The 22,926-nt window shown below is 46.1% G+C and overlaps 2 protein-coding genes across 2 annotated transcripts in view; both read right to left on the bottom strand.

The window, feature by feature from the left end:
- The window catches only part of LOC137300457 (tetratricopeptide repeat protein 28-like), a 389,600-nt gene that overhangs the window by 122,393 nt on the left and 244,281 nt on the right, over nucleotides 1–22,926 (bottom strand). The gene's annotated exons all lie outside the window — the stretch shown is intronic.
- Nucleotides 5,130–8,000, bottom strand: rnf208 (ring finger protein 208). Its single transcript, XM_067969458.1, has one exon. The coding sequence runs from the start codon at nucleotides 6,976–6,978 to the stop codon at nucleotides 6,241–6,243; it is 738 nt and encodes a 245-aa protein (XP_067825559.1). The 5' UTR covers nucleotides 6,979–8,000; the 3' UTR covers nucleotides 5,130–6,240.

Raw genomic sequence — 22,926 nt, forward strand, 5'->3', positions numbered from 1 at the left:
GTCCCGGCAGAGGTGGGGCCCAGTGAAACATGGCATTACAAACTACCCTCAGACCCCCTGGGTCTGTGGGGGTCCCGGCAGAGGTGGGGCCCAGTGAAACATGGCATTACAAACTACCCTCAGACCCCCTGGGTCTGTGGGGGTCCCGGCAGAGGTGGGGCCCAGTGAAACATGGCATTACAAACTACCCTCAGACCCCCTGGGTCTGTGGGGGTCCCGGCAGAGGTGGGGCCCAGTGAAACATGGCATTACAATCTACCCTCAGACCCCCTGGGTCTGTGGGGGTCCCGGCAGCAGGAAGGTAAATGGCCTTTTTTGATTTCCTCCATCTCCCCAGGGTGTTTTCAGGCGTTAGCAGCTGGAAAGCTCCAATCTCAGAGGCCCCAGAGGGTTGCACCTGTGCTCAGAATTTCCTCCCTGGGAGTGGGCCTATGCTGGGGGTGTCCCTGGGAAGTAGTGGTGCTCCTGGGCCTGGACAGGTGCAGTGTACTTTAGGGAGGAGGGGAACCGGGTCGATTTACTGTACTGTTCTCATTCTGACTTCAGTCAAAGGGGCATGGCATGGGACTAAACTTCACCTGTTGTAATTGTTTTGCATTTTTTACATTCTTGAGGTTTGAGGAGGAAATTTGTGAAATATAGAGTCTGGGATTATTAATAGTCCCATTGTGTTGTGGAGAAAGTAAAGCAGGAAGCTGTGTTCCTGCACTATAAGAGTAACTACTGATGAATAGCAAAATACTGCAGATACTGGAAATCTGAAATAAAAACAGAAAATGCTGGAGGAGCTCAGTAAGTGAGGCAGCATCGGTGGAGAAAGAAACAGAGTTAACGTTTCAGGTCGAAGACCTTTCGTCAGAACTACTCTGATCTGATGAAAGGTCTTCGACCTGAAACGTTAACTCTGTTTCTTTCTCAACAGATGCTGCCTCACTTGCTGAGCTCCTCCAGCATTTTCCGATTTTATTACTGCTGATGAAGATGCTTATCACTTCTTGTGACACTCTGTGATGATTTTCTGTTGATTTCCTCTTTAATTCTTAATGTTAAACCAACCTTAAATATTACTCCAGTACTGAGGAAGTGCTGCACTGTCGGAGGTGCCGTCTTTCGGATGAGCTGTTAAAGCAAGTCCCCGTCTGCCCTCTCAGGTGAATGTAAAAGATCCCATGGCACTATTTCAAAGAAGAGCAGGGGAGTTCTCCCTGGTGTTATGGCCAATATTTATCCCTCATCCAACATCACTAAAACAGATTATCTGGTCATTAACACATTGCTGTTTGTGGGATCTTGCTGTGCGCAAATTGGCTGCTACATTACAACAGTGACTGCACATCAAAAAATACTTCATTGGCTGTGAAGTGCTTTGGGATGTCCTGAGGTTGTGAAAGGCGCTAAATAAATGCAAGATCTTTCTTTCTTTCTTTACATCCTCATCAGAGTTTATCTCTATATACGTCGTGTTGCTGAGAGCTGTCAAATGCCGTCTGAGCCAGCACCATCACTGAGCAGCTCCCCTCGGGCCTCCGCAAGTCCCGCAGGGTTGAAGCACACTGCAGTTAACCTGTTCCTGCACAGAACTCACCGCAGGAGTAGCCGGTTATCCAATTAGACCCTGATCCCCAAACCAGTCCTGACATGCAACCAATTAGACTCTGGTTCCCAAACCAATCCTGACACACTATCCAATCAGATCCTACTCTGCACACTAATCCTGACACACTATCCAATCAGATCCTACTCTGCACACTAATCCTGACACACTATCCAATCAGATCCTACTCTGCACACTAATCCTGACACACTATCCAATCAGATCCTACTCTGCACACGAATCCTGACACGCTATCCGAGACCCCAATTCGCAAATCAAGCCTGAAATGTTGTCCAATCAGAACTCAATCCCCACTCCAAGCTTGAACTTGCTAGCCAATCATATCACAAGTCAAGCTGATAAATTGTCCAATCAGATCCTGATCTCCACACAACGCCTGGTACACCGTCCAATCAGACCCTGTTTTGCACCCTTCTCCCGCCCATTGTTCAAAACTGACCGACCTCCGTCCCGATCAGAATAGCAAATATAGGATTTAGGAGGTTGGAGTAAATGAAAATGCGCACATATTTATGGTTTCAGCTGTGGTTCAGTGGTAGAATTCTCACCTCTGAATCAGAAGGTGTGAGTGCAAGTTGCACTCCAGAGAGTTGGGAACATAATCTAGGCTGACACTCCAGTGCAGTATTGAGGGATGAGGTATCCGTCTGTCCCTCCGTCCCTATAACCATCCATACATCTAACTATCTAAATATCCATCCATCTATCTATCTAAATATCCATCCATCTATCTATCTATGTATCACACTCTCTGTCCCTATTGAGATCTTTGATTTCAGGTGGATTTCACATATTTATATCTAATGCAAACCTACAACTGATCATATTCAGCCTGTACCTGCAACAAACAACCTACACGCAATCATATTCAGCCTGTATCCTGCATTATACAACCCACACCCAATCATATTCAGCCTGTAACCTGCAATATTCATCCTACACCCAATCATATTCAGCCTGTAACCTGCAATATACAACCTGCACCCAATCGTATTCAGCCTGTACCCTGAAATATACAACCTGCACCCAATCGTATTCAGCCTGTACCCTGCATTATACAACCTACACCCAATGATATTCAGCCTGTACCCTGAAATATACAATTTACACCCTATCTTATTCAGCCTGTACCCTGAAATATACAACCTAAATCCCAATTATATTCAGGCTGTGCTCTGCAATATTCAACCTACACCCAATCATATTCAGCCTGTACCCTGCAATACTCAACCTACACCCAATCATATATAGTCCACACCCTGCAATATTCAACCTACACCCTATCTTATTCTGCCTGTACCCTGCAATACTCAAACTACACCCAATCATACACAGTCCACACCCTACAATATACAATTTACACCAAATCATATTCAGCTGGTACCCTGCAATATTCAATCTACACCCAATCACAGAGTCCACAACGTGCAATATTCAATTTACACCCAATCATATTCAGTCCACACCCTGAAATTCTCAACCTATGCCCTGAAATACACAAACTACATCCTGAAATACTCAAATTAACCCCGAAATTCTCAAACTACATCCTGAAATACTCAAACTACACCCAATCATATTCAGCCTGTATCCTGCAATATTCAACCTGCACCCAATCATATTCAGCTTGATTCAAACTACAAACTACACCCTGAAATATTCAAACTCACCCTGAAATTCTCAAACTACACCCTGTAATACTCAAACTACACCCTGTAATACTCAAACTACCCCCTGCAATATTCAACCTACACCCAACTACATTGAGCCTGTATCCTGCAATATTCAAACTACACCCAATCGTATTCAGCCTGTACCCTGAAATATTCAATTTACACCCAATCATAGAATCATGGACTGGCTACAGCACAGGAGGCCGCCATTCAGCCCATCGAGCCCATGCCGGCTCTTTGTAAGAGCAATTCGGTTAGTCCCATTGCCCCGCTCTTTCCCCATAGCCCTGCAAATATTTTCCCTTCAAGTATTTGTCCAATTCCTTTTTGAAAGCCATGACTGAATCTGCTTCCACCACCCTTTCAGACAGCACATTCCAGATCATAACCACTCACTGTGTAAAGAAATTTCTCCTCATGTCGCCTTTGGTTCTTTTGCCAATCCCCTTAAATCTGTATCCTCTGTTTCTCAACACTCCTGGCAATGGGAACAGTTTCTCTTAATTTACTTTATCTAAACCCTTCATGATTTTGAACACTTCTATCAAATCTCCTCTCAACCTTCTCTGCTCTAAGGAGAACAATCCCAGCTTCTCCAATCTATCCACGTAACTGAAGTCCCTCATCCCCGGAACCATTCTGGAACGTAAGATCTTAAGAAATAGGAGCAGGAGTAGCCATACGGCCCCTAGAGCCTGCTCCGCCATTCAACAAGATCATGGCTGATCTTCAACCTCAACTCCATTTTACCTCCTGATCCCCATATTCCTTGATTCCCTTAGAGTCCAAAAATCTATCAATCTCAGTCTTGAATATATTCAAGTAAATCTTCTCTGCACCCTCTCTAAGGCCTTCACATCCTTCCTAAAGTCCAGTGCCCAGACTTGGACACAATACTCCAGCTGTGGCCGAACCAGTGTTTTATAAAGGTTCAACAATACCCAAACTCACCCTGAAATACTCAAATTACACCCTGAAATACTCAAACTACATCCTGAAATACTCAAACTACATCCTGAAATACTCAAATTACACCCTGAAATACTCAAATTAACCTTGAAATACTCAAATTACACCCTGAAATATTCAACCCACACCCTAAACTTCAGCTTGCCCACTTTTGATATATAGCCTACCCCCAATGATATTCACTATGGAGCATGCTGTATTCAGCCTGTAGTCCACCTGCTGTGCTATTCAGCCTGTAGTCCACCTGCTGTGCTATTCAGCCTGTCTTCTACCCGTTGTGATATTCAGCCTGTCATCTACCTGCTGTGGTATTCAGCTTGTAGTCTACACCCTGTGATGTTCAGCCTGTAGACTACACTGTGCGATACTCAGGCAGCAAGCTGTACTATCTAGCCTGCAGTCTGCTGCCTGTGGCCAGCGGTACTCAGTCTGCTGCCTGTGGCCAGCGGTACTCAGCCTGCTGCCTGTGGCCAGCGGTACTCAGCCTGCTGCCTGTGGCCAGCGGTACTCAGTCTGCTGCCTGTGATGTTCACTCTGCTGCCTCCATCAGTTGGCCAGCGCCCCCTACATCCTACGGTAGTTAGTCAGCAGTCTATGAAATGTCACCAGCTCTTCTAGCAAAGTCTGGCTTTGGGAAACATTTTATCAATAAAATTCCCAATAAATATTTAAACGTGTGGGGAAAGGGTGGAGGGTGGAGTGAGGAGCCCACTCTGAGACATCCCACCACGTCAGTGCCTACTGGTCATTCCTGCCAGTTTAACCCTTTGCTGGAAGGTGCACCAGCGCTTGTCTACTTAACCCTTTAACCTATTCCTGCTCCTATTTTCTATGTTTCTATGTTAATCACTGCAGTAGCACGAAGACAAGTGGAAGGTCTGATATAGAGTTTATTCACAGAATACAATCAATAAAGAAACATTCTTTGTGTTCCTAGCACTGCTCTCGGCGAGCTCTCTGGCAATGACTGTTACCTTTGGCAGCAGGTACTCCATACACTTGATGACAAAGACGAGTATTTCTCCATCTGCACAGAATGTTGTGCCCTAAACGTGTTAACGGCTTCTTGGAGCCCAAGGCCGGGTGTGTGGGGTGGGGCGAGGAGCTAAAACAAAGCCAATCCGCTCGAACACACAGGTGAGAGCAGCTTTTGTATCTGCTTACTGTGACAGGTTGATCTGGAAACATACGGACTTTAACCCTTTTCAGCCCAGCTTCGCCCGGAACCGCAGGGACTGGTGTGCTCTCGTGCAGGGCCAGCTGGACCAGGTGGCTCGTGACTACTGGTGGTTACTTTCGACTGACGATGCACGAAAGCTTTCAACTTGCCTTTGACGTCAGGGAAGTTAGACACAGGTCTGTGGTTTAAGCAAGGACGCTTGCAATTAAAAATAAGTGCGGTTTAGATCCGTTTCTCTCTATCTAAAGATCAAAATCTAAAATTTAGGTAAAAAAATATGTTCTTGCCAGATTTGGCATTCCGGTGAAGGATTGGGCCGGAATGGGTCTCAATGGGCTGGCCGGGCACTGGGCCGAAATGGGTCTTAATATGCTGCCGAATACTGTGGTGCGGATCTAGAACACATTAAGCTTTACCGACCTATAGCGGGCATCAGTTTAAGACGCTGCATTGGCAATGGTTTTAGGCATCGTATAATACTGGGGTGGAAAAAGAAGCAATTCCGAGGTCAGAGTCAAGTATGTGCAGGTTGCTTGGCAACACTGCCTCTCAGGCAAAACTATCAAGGCAGCATAATACTTGCCACTCAATCTGAATTTGATACCTTTGATTTCACAGAAAACACAGAAACTCCCAGATGAGATAATGTAGTTATAGATAATTTACCATATAGGCCGCTGCAAAAGCACAGCAAATTGTTCAGTCTCGGAGTAATCCTATTTTTTTGTTTGTTGCAAATGCTACGGTGCGACAGGGAAAGGCCGGGGCCCTCCCCCTTCCCACCCTCTCCTCCTCTCCTCCTTCTACATGATGGCACAGGAAGACAGCGGGTTTCGGAGCTGGCAGCTGCAGGCCGCCCCGCAGTACTGCTGGAAGGTCTGGTAGCAGCTGCGGTCGGCCTCTCCGCTCCACTGGCCCGGGTTGGCGGCGAGGGCCTCGGCCGGGAGCCGGGCCAGGATGCTGGTGTTGACGGCCAGGGCCGCCAGGCCGTAGTCGGTGAAGAGGACGGTCTCCCGGCGGCAGGTGGGGCAGGAGATGAACTTGTATTTGGGACAGGACTCGTAGAGGATCTGCAGGCACTCCTCGCACACCGAATGCAGGCAGGAGAGGATCCGCGGGCGCTTGTTGGTGGCGTTGTACACATGGCCGCAGGTGGGGCATTCCAGGGGCTCCGAGGTGACGGACTGGTGAAGCACGTACTGGTTGACGATGACCTCGTCCGACGGCGTCTGGCGGTGGAAGCACATCTCTGCGCTGGCCTTGCGGTGACCCTGGACGAACTTCTCCCGGCGGGGCGGTGTCCTGGCCAGCCCGCCAGGGCTCCGGGCCTTCTCCAGGGCGGGGACGTCGGCGCAGGCTTGGTTCGCGATGATCTCTGACTCCAGGGGCCAGGCGCACTTCCCAACGAGCGGGGGCTCCCGCATGCACTGCGAGGGCCCGTAGCGGGACTGCGAGCTCGGGCAGTCGGCGAACTTCTCCGCCGGCACGATCTTCACCGCCTCCATCTTGATGGCGGCCTGCTGCTGTTTCAGACACGTCATGGGGAAGGGGTGCGAGGGGATGGGAGTCCGAGCTGCGGCTGGACAGCCTGCTTCACAGGCAGGGGCTGTACTCGCCGCGCTGTCTGTCCATCTCTGCACCCTGCAGGCTTCCCTCTGTGCACCAGGATTCTTCACTATCCATCCAGCAGGCTCAGGCTGCAACACAATCAGCGGGAAACATCCTGAATCCTCCACACACCCTCGACTGGATCCAAACACCCTGATATTTATCTAGTGAGGCTGACAGGTGCTCTCGGTGTCAGCTTTACAACAGCACGATCTGGCTTATCGTCCTCTGCTGGACTCTCAATCTCTTAATGGCAGTGAATGCTGCAATATTAAGCAAGTGGGCAGGTGAGCACTGCAATCATGTTCCAGAAGATGCCTCTATGACAGTGCTGGGTGAGGGATAGGGAAGCTCTCACTCACTGAGGAAATCTCCCAGCCGGGGAACAGTGAGCTGCTTGAAGATGTTTGCTCGAATCACGTTACCTGCACTTGCAGGCGATCTGGTGCTTCCAGTTTGCAATCGAGCACAGTCCTTCCTCCATCAGCAAAGTGTGTGTCTCTGTGTTGACAGTAAGGGCAGTGGCTGCTCTGCAGCTTGTTCTCTCTCTCTTGCTCTTTCTCTCTGAGCCCTCTGTTTACCTCTGATGGCAGCGTTGTCTGCAGCAGCACTGCAGTAGTGCAGCGAGCTCACATTTCTCTCATTCAGCACAGTGTGGGGGCTCCAGGCCGCAGTCTCTCAACGCAGGCTACCTCTGCAACTGAAGCCAACCTCTAGCTGCTTGCCTTTTTCATTCATCTGTCTAACCTTCAAAGAGCTCTCGCTGTGGTGCAATCGATGCTGAGAAAGCAGAGGATGATGCTGTTGCCATTTCCTTCCTGAGTCACAGTGGCTCGGTGCTGCTATTGCAAGAGAAGCAGCACCAGCTATTCCCCTGAGCACTTCACACCCTCCTCGCCTGCGAGGTCACCTCTAGATAGTTCACACACTTAACCCCTCCACTGTCCCTCTGTGTTCAATGTTGACTGCTGCCTCATGGCACCTCTGACTATCTCTGCTGTTTGATAATGGGCAATGATGAAAAGGAAACTAAATTTGTTTCGAGTCCCTTTTGAAGTTTGTCTGTTTGATGCGTTTTTCAGTCTCAAAATGTCTCAAGACAATGACATTTACTGAGTGTCCATGAAAATAACATTAGATTTTTAAGTACAAAGGGGGCCTCCCAAATGGTTTAATCCTATGAGTTCTGCGAAAGACAATTAAAGCAAATGTTTTTAATTGATTGAGAAGTGTTGGTGAAGTGCGAAGGCTTACGGTGCAGAACATCACACAGATCATAAAGATTAGGAGAGAAGACATGGTAAATCAGGAAGGTGTGAGAAACAGAACCAGACGTAAGTTTTAAAAGCCTGCAGATTATAGCATGAACAGAAGACCACAAGAGGTAAGGATTCCCATAAAGCTTCTATAGGAGGAGTCCTCAATGCAGCACAGTAAATAACAAGCCGGACTAAACAAAGTAACTTAGCGAGACTAAGGAACAGAACATGGGCCAATAAGAACAAGGTATGGAGCACACAGCGCCAATAAGACAAATTATGAAATAAACGGGGTAAATAAGAAAAAGGAATGAAATACACAGGGCCAATAAGAACAAGGTATTTTTTTTTATTCGTTCATGGGATGTGGGCGTCACTGGCGAGGCCAGCATTTATTGCCCATCCCTAATTGCCCTTGAGAAGGTGGTGGTGAGCCGCCTTCTTGAACCGCTGCAGTCCGTGTGGTGACGGTTCTCCCACAGTGCTGTTAGGAAGGGAGTTCCAGGATTTTGACCCAGCGACGATGAAGGAACGGCGATATATTTCCAAGTCGGGATGGTGTGTGACTTGGAGGGGAACGTGCAGGTGGTGTTGTTCCCATGTGCCTGCTGCTCTTGTCCTTCTAGGTGGGAGAGGTCACGGGTTTGGGAGGTGCTGTCGAAGAAGCCTTGGCAAGTTGCTGCAGTGCATCCTGTAGATGGTACACACTGCAGCCACGGTGCGCCGGTGGTGAAGGGAGTGAATGTTTAGGGTGGTGGATGGGGTGCCAATCAAGCGGGCTGCTTTGTCCTGGATGGTTTCGAGCTTCTTGAGTGTTGTTGGAGCTGCACTCATCCAGGCAAGTGGAGAGTATTCCATCACACTCCTGACTTGTGCCTTGTAGATGGTGGAAAGGCTTTGGGGAGTCAGGAGGTGAGTCAATCGCTGCAGAATACCCAGCCTCTGACCTGATCTTGTAGCCACAGTATTTATATGGCTGGGCCAATAAGAACAAAGTATGGGACACATGGAGCCATTAAGAACAAGGTATACCTGGGGCCAATAAGAATAAGGTATGAAATACAAAGGGTCAATAAGAACAAGGTATGAAATTCACAAGGCCAATAAGAACATGGTATGGGACACACACGGCCAATAAGACCAAAGCATGAAATACACAGGGCCAATAGGAACAAGGTACGAAATAAACAGGGCCAATAAGAACAAGGTATGAAAAACACAGGACGAATCTGAACACGGTATGAAATACACGGGCCCAATAAGAATAAGGTATGAATTACACGGGGCCAATAAGAACAAGTTATGAAATACAAGGGGTCAATAAGAACAAGGTATGAAATACATGGGGCCAATAGAAACAAGTTATCAAATGCACGGGACAAGGTATGAAATACACTGGACCAATAAGAACATGGTATGAAATACACAGGGCCAGTAAGAGCAAGCTATGGGACACACGGAGCCAATAAGAACAAGGAATCAATAAACAGGGCCAATACAAATAAGGTATGAACTACACAGGGCCAATAAGAACAAGGTATGAAATACACGGGGGCAAAAAGAACGAGGTATGACACAAACGGGGCCAATAAGAACACGGTATGAAATATCCAGGACCAATAAGAATAAAGTATGAAATACATAGGGCCAATAAGAATAAGGTATGAAATACCCAGGACCAATAAGAATAAGGTATGAAATACACGGGCCCAATAATAACAAGGTGTGGGACACAAGGGGCCAATAAGAACAAGGTATGAAATACACAGGGTCAGTAATAAGGTATGAAATATACAGGGCCAATAAGAACAAGGTATGAAATACACAGGGCCAATAAGAACAAGGTATGAAATACACAGGGCCAATAAGAACAAGGAATGAAATACACAGGGCCAATAAGAACACGGTATGAAATACATGTGGCCAATAAGAAGATGATATGAGATACACAGGGCCAATAAGAACACGGTATGAAATACACGTGGCCAATAAGAAGATGATATGAGATACACAGGGCCAATAAGAACACGGTATGAGATACACAGGGCCAATCTGAAAAAGGTATGAAATTCACAAAGCCAATAATAACAAGATATGAAATGCACAGGACCAATAAGAATAAGGTATGGGACACACGGGGCCAATGAGAACGAGGCATGAAAGAAACGGGTCCAAGAAGAACAATGAGTCACATGGGGTCAATAACGACATGTTATGAAATACACAGGGCCAATAACAATACGGTATGAAATGCAAAGGGCCAATAAGAACCAGGTATGAAATACAACAAGTCAATAATGACAGGGGATGAAATAGACAGGGCCAATAAGAACACGGAATGAAATACACAGGACCAATAAGAACACAGTATCAAATAAACATGGCCAATACAAATAAGGAATGAAATACACGGAACGAATAAGAACAAGGTATGAAATGCAAAGGGCCAATACGAACAAGGTACGAAAAAGACAGAGCCAAAAAGAACTAGGTATGAAATACACAGGGCCAATTAGAACACGGTCTAAAATAAACAGGGCCAATAAGGACATGGTATGAAATACAAGGGGCCAATAAGAACATGGTATCAAATACACAGGGCCAATTAGAACAAGGTATGAAATTCACAAGGTCAATAATAACAATGTATGAGACACATGGGGCCAATAAGAACAAGGTATGAAATACACAGGGCCAATAAGAACAAGGTATGAAATTCACAAGGTCAATAATAACACGATATGAAATACACCGGACCAATAAGAAGCAGGTATGAAATACACAGGGCCAATAAGAACCAGGTATGAAATACACAGGACCAATAAGAAGCAGGTATGAAATACACAGGGCCAATAAGAACGAGGTATGAAATACACAGGGCCAATAAGAACACGATATGAAATACTCAGGACCAATAAGAACCAGGTATGAAATACACAGGGCCAATAAGAACCAGGTATGAAATACACAGGGCCAATAAGAACCAGGTATGAAATACACAGGGCCAATAAGAACCAGGTATGAAATACACAGGGCCAATAAGAACGAGGTATGAAATACACAGGGCCAATAAGAACACGATATGAAATACTCAGGACCAATAAGAAGCAGGTATGAAATACACAGGGCCAATAAGAACCAGGTATGAAATACATAGGGCCAATAAGAACAAGGTATGAAATACACAGTGCCAATAAGAACTAGGCATGAAATACACAGGGCCAATAAGAACAAGGTATGAAATATACAGGGCCAATAAGAACAAGGTAGGAAATACACAGGGCCAATAAGAACAGGGGATGAAATACACAGGGCCAATAAAAACACGGAATGAAATACACAAGGCCAATAAGAACACAGTATCAAATAAACATGGCCAATACAAATAAGGAATGAAATACACGGAACGAATAAGAACAAGGTATGAAATGCAAAGGGCCAATACGAACAAGGTACGAAAAAGACAGAGCCAAAAAGAACTAGGTATGAAATACACAGGGCCAATTAGAACACGGTATGAAATAAACAGGGCCAATAAGGGCATGGTATGAAATACAAGGGGCCAATAAGAACATGGTATCAAATACACAGGGCCAATAAGAACAAGGTATGAAATTCACAAGGTCAATAATAACACGATATGAAATACACCGGACCAATAAGAAGCAGGTATGAAATACACAGGGCCAATAAGAACCAGGTATGAAATACACAGGACCAATAAGAAGCAGGTATGAAATACACAGGGCCAATAAGAACGAGGTATGAAATACACAGGGCCAATAAGAACACGATATGAAATACTCAGGACCAATAAGAACCAGGTATGAAATACACAGGGCCAATAAGAACCAGGTATGAAATACACAGGGCCAATAAGAACCAGGTATGAAATACACAGGGCCAATAAGAACCAGGTATGAAATACACAGGGCCAATAAGAACGAGGTATGAAATACACAGGGCCAATAAGAACACGATATGAAATACTCAGGACCAATAAGAAGCAGGTATGAAATACACAGGGCCAATAAGAACCAGGTATGAAATACATAGGGCCAATAAGAACAAGGTATGAAATACACAGTGCCAATAAGAACTAGGCATGAAATACACAGGGCCAATAAGAACAAGGTATGAAATATACAGGGCCAATAAGAACAAGGTAGGAAATACACAGGGCCAATAAGAACAGGGGATGAAATACACAGGGCCAATAAAAACACGGAATGAAATACACAAGGCCAATAAGAACACAGTATCAAATAAACATGGCCAATACAAATAAGGAATGAAATACACGGAACGAATAAGAACAAGGTATGAAATGCAAAGGGCCAATACGAACAAGGTACGAAAAAGACAGAGCCAAAAAGAACTAGGTATGAAATACACAGGGCCAATTAGAACACGGTATGAAATAAACAGGGCCAATAAGGGCATGGTATGAAATACAAGGGGCCAATAAGAACATGGTATCAAATACACAGGGCCAATAAGAACAAGGTATGAAATTCACAAGGTCAATAATAACAAGGTATGAGACACATGGGGCCAATAAGAACAAGGTATGAAATACACAGGGCCAATAAGAACGAGGTATGAAATACACAGGGCCAATAAGAACACGATATGAAATACACAGGACCAATAAGAAGCAGGTATGAAATACACAGGGCCAATAAGAACCAGGTATGAAATACACAGGGCCAATAAGAACGAGGTATGAAATACACAGGGCCAATAAGAACACAATATGAAATACACAGGACCAATAAGAAGGAGGTATGAAATACATAGGGCCAATAAGAACAAGGTATGAAATATACAGGGCCAATAAGAACAAGGTAGGAAATACACAGAGCCAATAACAAGGTATGAAATAGAAGGTGCCAATCAGAACAAGGTATGAAATACACAGGGCCAATAAGAAGCAGGTATGAAATACACAGGGCCAATAAGAACCAGGTATGAAATACACAGGGCCAATAAGAACGAGGTATGAAATTCACAGGGCCAATAAGAACACGATATGAAATACACAGGACCAATAAGAACAAGGTAGGAAATACACAGAGCCAATAAGAACAAGGTATGAAATAGAAGGTGCCAATAAGAACAAGGTATGAAATACATGGGGCCAATAAGAACAAGGTATGAAATACACAGGGCCAATAAGAACAAGGTATGAAATACACGTAGCCAATAAGAACAGGGTATGAAATACACGTGGCCAATAAGAACAAGGTATGAAATACACATGGCCAATAAGAACCAAGTATGAAGTACACAGGACCAATAAGGACAAGGTAGGGGAAACAGAGAGCCAATAAGAATTGCCACTGTAGCAATAAGAACGAAGTATGAAACAAATGGGGCCAATAACAACAAGGTTTGAGACAAATGGGGCCAATAACGAAACGGTATGAAATACACAGGGCCAATAAAAACAGGGTATTAAATACACAGGGCCAATAAGAACAAGGTATGAAATACACAGGGCCAATAAAAACAAGGTATTAAATACACAGGGCAATAAGAACAAAGTATGAAATACACAGGGCCAATAAGAACAAGGTATTAAATACACAGGGCCAATAAGAACCAGCTAAGAAATACACAGAGCCAATAAGAACAAGGTTTGAAATACACAGGACCAATAAGAACAAGGCATGAAAAACACAGGGCCAATTAGAACAAGGTAGGAAATACACAGGGCCAATAAGAACAAGGTATGAAATACACAGGGCCAATAAGAACAAGGTATGAAATACACAGGGCCAATAAGAACAAGGTATAAAATACACGGGGCCAATAAGAACAAGGTATGAAATACACAGGGCCAATAAGAACAAGGTATAAAATACACGGGGCCAATAAGAACAGGGCAGGAAATACATGGGGCCAGTAAGAACAAGGTATGGAATAAACAGGGCCAATAAGGACAAGGTATGAAATAAACAGGGCCAATAAGAACAAGGTATGGAATAAACAGGGCCAATAAGGACAAGGTATGAAATAAACAGGGCCAATAAGAACAAGGTAGCGGACACAGAGGGCCGATAAGAATTGCCACTGCGACAATAAGAACGAAGTATGAATCAAACGGGGCCAATAAGGACCAGGTTTGAGGCAAATGGGGGGACTAATGACACAGTATGAAATACACAGGGCCAATAAAAACACGGTATTAAATACACAGGGCCAATATGACCATTGTATGAAATACACAGGGCCAATAAAAACACGGTATGCAATACACAGGGCCAATAAGAACATGGTACAAAATACACAGGGCCAATAAGAATCAGGTATGAAATACACAGGGCCAATAAGAACCAGGTATGAAATACACAGGGCCAATAAAAATGAGGTATGAAATACACAGGGCTGCTGAGAACCAGATATAAAATACACAGGGCCAATAAGAACAAAATATGAAATACACAGGGCCAATAAGAACATGGTATGAAATACACAGAGCGAATAAGAACCAGGTGTGAAATACACAGGGCCAATAAAAACGAGGTATGAAATACACAGGGCCACTGAGAACCAGGTATAAAATACACAGGGCCAATAAGAACAAGATATTAAATACACAGGGCCAATAAAAATTCAGAATGAAATACACAGGTCCAATAAGAAAAAGGTATGAAATACACAGGGCCAATAAGAACACGCTATGAAATACGCAGGGACAATAAGAACAAGGTATGAAACACAAAGGCCAATCAGAACAAGGAATGGGACACGTAGTGCCAATAAAAACACAGTATGAAATACACAGGGCCAAAGGAACAAGGTATGAAATACACAGGGCCAATAACAATATGGTATGCAATACACAGGGCCAATAAGAACAAGGCATGAAATACGCAGGCCCAACATGAACATGGTATGAAATATACAGGGCCAATAAGAACAAGGCATGAAATACACAGGCCCAACATGAACAAGGCATGAAATACACAGGCCCAACATGAACATGGTATGAAATATACAGGCCCAACATGAACATGGTATGAAATATACAGGGCCAATACGAACATGGCTTGAAACAAACGGGGCCAATAAGAACAAGGTATTGGACACATGGGGCCAATAACAACACCGGATGAGATACACGGGGCCAATAACATCAAGGTATGAAATACACAGTTCAATAAGAACAAGGCATGGGGCACATAGGGCCAATAAGAATAAGGTATGAAATACAAAGGGCCAATAATAACACGGTATGAAATACACAGGTCCAATAAGAACAAGGCATGGGGCACACAGGGCCAATAAGAATAACGTATCAAATACAAAGGGCCAATAATAACACGGTATGAAATACACAGGGCCAATAAGAACAAGCTATGAAATACAAGGGGCCAATAACAACACGGTATGAAATACACGGTGCCAATAAGAACCAGGCATGAAATACATGGGGCCACTAACAACAAAGTATGAAATAGACAGGGCTAATAAAAATAAGGAATGAAATACACAGGGCGAATAAGAACAAGGCATGAAATACACAGGGCCAATAATCACAAGGTATGAAACACACACGGCTAATAATAACAAGGTATGAGACACACAGGGCCAAAAAGAACAAGGCATGAAATACACAGGACTACTAATAACAAGGTATGGGACGCTCATCGCCAATAAGAACATGGTATGAAATACACAGGGCCAATAAAAATCAGGTATGAAATACACTAGCCAATAAGAACATGGTATGAAATACAAAGGGCCAATAAAAATAAGGTGTGAAATCCAAAGGGCCAATAAGAACAAGGTATGGGATGCACAGCGCCAATAAGAACACGGAATGAAATACAAAGGCTCAATCAGAATAAAGTATGAAATACTCAGGGCCAATAAGAACATGGTATGAAATACACAGGGACAATAAGAACAAGGTATGGGACACATGGGGCCAATAAGAACAAGGTATGGGACACATGGGGCCAATAAGAACAAGGTATGAAATACATGGGGCCAATAAGAACAAGGTATGGGACACATGGGGCCAATAAGAACAAGGTATGAAATACATGGGGCCAATAAGAACAAGGTATGGGACACATGGGACCAATAAGAACAAGGTATGAGACACATGGGACCAATAAGAACAAGGTATGGGGAACACAGGGCCAATAAGAACAAGGTATGAAATACATGGGGCCAATAAAAATAAGGTATGAACTGCACGGGGCCAATAAGGGCAAGGTGTGAAATACACGGGGCCAATAAGAACAAGGTATGTGAAACATGGGGCCAATAGGAACAAAGTATGGGAAACAGAGGGCCAATAAGATCAACTTATGAAATACACGGGTCCAATATCAACACGGTATGAAATACACAGGGTCAATATACAGGCCAATAAAAATAAGGTATGAAATACACAGGGCCAATAAGAACACGGTATGAAATACACAGGGTCAATGAAATAAGGTATGAAATAAGAACATGGTATAAAACAAATGGGGCCAATAAGAACATGGTATGGGATAGACAGGGCCAATAAAAACAAGGTGTGAAATACACAGGGCCAATAATAACATGGTATGAAATAAGCAGGGCCAATAAAAACAAGGTATGAAATATAAAGGGCCAATAATAATAAGGTATGAAATACATAGGGCAAATAATTATAAGGTATGAGTCACACGTGGCCAATAAAAACAATGTATGCGGCATACAGGCCAATAAGGACACGGTATGAGACACATGGAGCCAATAATATCAGGATATGAAATACACGGGGCCAATAACGACACAGTATTAAATACACAGGGCCAATAAGAACAAGGTATGGCATATGCAGGGCCAATAAGAACCAGGTATGAAATACACGGGGCCAATAACAACACTGTATGAAATACCTAGGGCCAATAAGAACAAGATATGGGACACATGGGGCCAATAAGAACAAGGTATGAAACACATGGGGCCAATAAGAACGAGGTATGAAATACACAGGGCCAATAAAAATATGGTATGAGATACACAGGGCCAATAAGAGCAAGGTATGAACTACACGCGGCCAATAAGAACAAGGTATGAAATACACGAGGCCAATAAGAGCAAGGTATGTGAAACATGGGGCCAATAGGAACAAGGTATGGGAAACAGAGGGCCAATAAGACCAACTTATGAAATACACGGGTCCAATAGCAACACGTATGAAACACACCGGGCCAATAAGAACAAGGTATGAAATACACAGGGCCAATAAGAACAAGGTATGGGACAGACAGGGCCAATAAAAACAAGTTATGAAATACACGGGGCCAATAATAACAAGGTATGAAACAAACGGGGCGAATAAGAGCAAGGTATGAAATACACAGGGCCAATAAGAACAAGGTATGGGACACACAGGGCCAATAAGAACAAAGTATGAAATACACGGGGCCAATAAGAAGAAGGTATGAAATACACGGGGCCAATAACAACAGGGTATGAAATACACAGGGCCAACAAGAACACAGTATGAAATACACAGGGCCAATAAAAACAAGGTATGAAATATACAGGGCCAATAAAGAGAAGATATGAAATACACGGGGCCAATAAGAGCAAGGTATGAAATACACTGTGCCAATAAAAATATGGTATGAAATACACAGGGCCAATAAGAACACGGTATGAAATACACAGGACTAATAAGAACAAGGTATGAAATACACAGGACCAATAAGACCAAGTTATGGGACACGCAGGGCCAATAAGAACAAGGTATGAAATACACAGGACCAATAAGACCAAGTTATGGGACACACAGGGCCAATAAGAACGAGGTATGAAATACACAGGGCCAATAAAAATATGGTATGAGATACACAGGGCCAATAAGAGCAAGGTATGAACTACACGCGGCCAATAAGAACAAGGTATGAAATACACGAGGCCAATAAGAGCAAGGTATGTGAAACATGGGGCCAATAGGAACAAGGTATGGGAAACAGAGGGCCAATAAGACCAACTTATGAAATACACGGGTCCAATAGCAACACGTATGAAACACACCGGGCCAATAAGAACAAGGTATGAAATACACAGGGCCAATAAGAACAAGGTATGGGACAGACAGGGCCAATAAAAACAAGTTATGAAATACACGGGGCCAATAATAACAAGGTATGAAACAAACGGGGCGAATAAGAGCAAGGTATGAAATACACAGGGCCAATAAGAACAAGGTATGGGACACACAGGGCCAATAAGAACAAGGTATGGGACACACAGGGCCAATAAGAACAAAGTATGAAATACACGGGGCCAATAAGAAGAAGGTATGAAATACACGGGGCCAATAACAACAGGGTATGAAATACACAGGGCCAACAAGAACACAGTATGAAATACACAGGGCCAATAAAAACAAGGTATGAAATATACAGGGCCAATAAAAACAAGGTATGAAATATACAGGGCCAATAAAGAGAAGATATGAAATACACGGGGCCAATAAGAGCAAGGTATGAAATACATTGTGCCAATAAAAATATGGTATGAAATACACAGGGCCAATAAGACCAAGTTATGGGACACGCAGGGCCAATAAGAACACGGTATGAAATACACAGGACCAATAAGACCAAGTTATGGGACACGCAGGGCCAATAAGAACAAGGTATGAAATACACAGGACCAATAAGACCAAGTTATGGGACACACAGGGCCAATAAGAACAAGGTATGAAATACACGGGGCCAATAATAATAAGGAATGAAATACACGGAGCCAATAAGAGCAAGGTATGGGACACATGGGGCCAATAAGAACAAGATATGAAATACACAGGGCCAATGAAAATAAGGCATGAAATACACAGGGCCAATAAAAACAAGGTATGAAACAAACGAGGCCAATAAGAACAAGATATGGGAAACATGGAGCCAATAAGAACAAGGTATGAGACACAGAGAGCCAATAAGATCAAGGTATGAAATACACAGGCCCAAAAGAACAAGGTATGGGACACACAGGGCCAATAAGAACATGGAATGAAATACACAGGCCAATAAGAACACGGTATGAAATACACAGGGCCAATAATAAGAAGGTATGAAATACACAGGGCCAATAAGAACAAGGTATGAGACACACAGGGAGACTGATAATGATCTATACAAGCCAGAGCACACTTGGACTCGACCCTAGATTAATGGGTTAAAAGCCTTCTCTTTCTCCTGGCGGTAAGGTTTGTAATTAAAATGAGTTTGACTCTGAACCCAGCAGCTCATGTTGCAATGGGCACAACAAATGAATGACCATAAGGTGGCACAATCTGGCTCTAAGTTGGAAATCTCACTCAGAAAGGCCACAAGGTACAGATGTGGGAAAATATGATACTGGTATTTTGAGGAGTGCCCTTCTGAGATTGGGTTTGGGGAAGATGGTGGGGCAGGAAGAAGGATCTATACCCTGTATATAACTCATGTTGTGATGTGGAGATGCCGGTGATGGACTGGGGTGGACAAATGTCAGGAATCTTACAACACCAGGTTATAGTCCAAGTTTTATTTGAAAATCACAAGCTTTCGGAGGCTTTCTCCTTCGTCAGGTGAGTGTTCTTCACTCACCTGACGAAGGAAAAAGCTTCCGAAAGCTTGTGATTTTCAAATAAAACTGTTGGACTATAACCTGGTGTTGTAAGATTCCTTACATAACTCATGCTGAGCTGGGAGTGTTTGATGGGACAGTGTAGAGGGAGCTTTACTCTGTACCTAACCCGTGCTGTACCTGCCCTGAGAGTGTTTGATGGGACAGTGTAGAGGGAGCTTTACTCTGTATCTAACCCGTGCTGTACCTGCCCTGAGAGTGTTTGATGGGACAGTGTAGAGGGAGCTTTACTCTGTATCTAACCCGTGCTGTACCTGCCCTGGGAGTGTTTGATGGGACAGTGTAGAGGGAGCTTTACTCTGTATCTAACCCGTGCTGTACCTGCCCTGGGAGTGTTTGATGGGACAGTGTAGAGGGAGCTTTACTCTGTATCTAACCCGTGCTGTACCTGCCCTGAGAGTGTTTGATGGGACAGTGTAGAAGGAGCTTTACTCTGTTTGAAATCCATGATTTACCTGACCTCTGAGTGAATTAGATGCAAAAAGTGTTGCGGGCCCACCTGTAACATTCATCAGTTTGAAGATCACGAAAATCTCCAAAAAATACAAATTTAAAAAAATAACAGAACCAAGTGAAAAAAGAACAAATAAAAACAAAATACCAGAACAGAAGGGGCCATGAGAACCTGATTTAGGCACAAAGGGCCAATAAGAACCAGACAGTAACACACTGAACCAATGAGAACCAGGTACAGAACATGTTGAGCCAATAAGAACAATATATAGCCATACAGGACCAGTGAGAACGGGATATAGACACGCAACCAATGACAAACGGGTACAGAACGCACTGAGCCAATGACAACTGGATATAGACACACTGGATCAATGGAAACCAGGGGGTAACTTCTAACCCCCCAAGAACGGGTGGGTTAGGGTCGGGTGGGAGGTTAAAGTAACAGATTTACAGAGCAGAACCGCATCCGGCTCCAACCCACCCACTTCTGGGTTTAACCCAGGCAGGTTTGCCTGCACGTGAACAACAGACATCAGGAAGTCTCGCCCCCACTTAAAGCCAGCGGGCCGATACTTAAAGGGGCAATGTACCTCATTGAGATACTTGAGGTATTTAATATTTTGTGTTTTGGATAATTAAAACAAATTTAACCTCACCTGTTCGGGTTTCCCATCGCTTCTGATTAAGGTCAGGTGAATGTAAGTGAGAGGGGCCGGATCCATGAGGTGAGTGCCTTTATTGCACTGCTTGTGGGCCCAGAGGAGCAGGAGTGCTTCATCCAGGCCCAACAAGCTCACCCGGCCGACAGGACCCCGCAATCGGCTGAGACCTCCCCCCCCGCCATGGTGGATCCCCACTTACCTCCGACTCTTCACCTGACCATCAATGACCTCCGATCTTCTTCCCCGGCCCACCCATCTCTTCCCCGGCCCCCCGATCTTTCAGCCCCCAATCTTCTTCCCGGACCCTGATAATCTTCCCGGCCCCTGCCCCGATCTTCTTCCCAGCACCCCACACCATCTCTTTCCTGGCCGCCCCCACCCCGATCTTCTTCCCGACCCCTCGATCGTCTCCCCCGGCCCGAAATCTTCTTCCCAGCACCCCCATCTCTCCCCCGGCCCGAAATCTTCTTCCCGGCCCCCCCATCTTCTTCCCAGCCCACCAAACCCCTCCCCGGCCCTTCAATCTTCTTCCTTGGTCCCGCGTTCTTCTTCCCGGACACCTGAACTTCTCCCCGCCCCCCCCGCTGAACTTCTCCCCGCCCCCCCCGCTGAACTTCTCCCCGCCCCCCCCGCTGAACTTCTCCCCGCCCCCCCCGCTGAACTTCTCCCCGCCCCCCCCGCTGAACTTCTCCCCGTCCCCCCCCGCTGAACTTCTCCCCGCCCCCCCCGCTGAACTTCTCCCTGCCCCCGCCCCGGATTTCTCCCCGAATTTCTCCCCGGCCCCCCGAACTCCTCCCTGGCCCCCCCAAACTTCTGTCCGAACTTCTTCCCGGCCCCCCAAACTTCACCCTGGCCCCCCGAACTCCTCCCCAGCCCCCGAGCTCCTGCCCTGCCTCCCGACCACCTTCCTGGCTCCCCCGAACTTCTCCCCAAACTCCTCCCCAGTCCTACCCCCGAACTCCTCCCCGGCCCCCCAAACTTCTCTCTGGCCCCCCGAACTTCTCCCAGAACTCCTCCCCGGCCCCTCCGGACTCCTCCCCAGCCCCCCAAGCGCCTCCCCAGCCCCCCGAACTCCTCCCCGGCCCCCCCGAATTCCTCCCCGGCCCCCCCGAATTCCTCCCCGGCCCCCCCGAATTCCTCCCCGGCCCCCCAGAACTCCTCCCCGTCCCCCCCGAACTCCTCCCCGGCCCCCCCGAACTCCTCCCCGGCCCCCTCAAGCTCCTCCCCAGCCACCGAACTCCTCCCCGGCCCCCCCGAGCTCCACCCCGGCCCACCCGGACTTCTCCTCGAACTTCTCCCCAGCCCCCTGAACTCCTCCCCAGACCCCCAAACTTCTCCCTGGCCCCCAAACTTCTCCCCGGCCCCCCGAGCTCCTCCCCGGCCCCCCGAGCTCCTCCCCGGCCCCCCGAGCTCCTCCCCGGCCTCCTGAGCTCCTCCCCGGCCCCCCCGAACATCTCCCCAGCCCCCCCGAACTTCTCCCCAGCCCCCCCGAACTTCTCCCCAGCCCCCCCGAACTTCTCCCCAGCCCCCCCGAACTTCTCCCCAGCCCCCCCCGAACTTCTCCCCGGTTCCCCGAACTTCTCCCCGCCCCCCTGAACTTCTCCCCGAACTTCTCCCCGGCCCCCCTAACTTCTCCCCAGCCCCCCCCCCCCTAACTTCTCCCCAGCCCCCCCCCCCCCCGAACTTCTCCCCGGCCCCCCAAACTTCTCCCCGAACTTCTCCCTGCCCACCCCCCCAACCCCGAACTTCTCCCTGGCCCACCCAATCTCCTCCTCGGCCCACCCCGATCTCCTCCCCAGCCCCCCTCCCACGATCTCCTCCCCGGCCCCCCCCGATCACCTCCCCGGCCCCCCCCAAACTCCTCCCCGGT

The sequence above is a fragment of the Heptranchias perlo genome, chromosome 31 (genome assembly GCF_035084215.1).
Source record: "Heptranchias perlo isolate sHepPer1 chromosome 31, sHepPer1.hap1, whole genome shotgun sequence".
In the NCBI taxonomy this organism is placed as follows: domain Eukaryota; kingdom Metazoa; phylum Chordata; class Chondrichthyes; order Hexanchiformes; family Hexanchidae; genus Heptranchias; species Heptranchias perlo.

Excerpts from the sequence above, each read along its gene's own strand:
- rnf208 (XM_067969458.1), bottom strand. The coding sequence starts at position 6,978 with ATGACGTGTCTGAAACAGCAGCAGGCCGCCATCAAGATGGAGGCGGTG.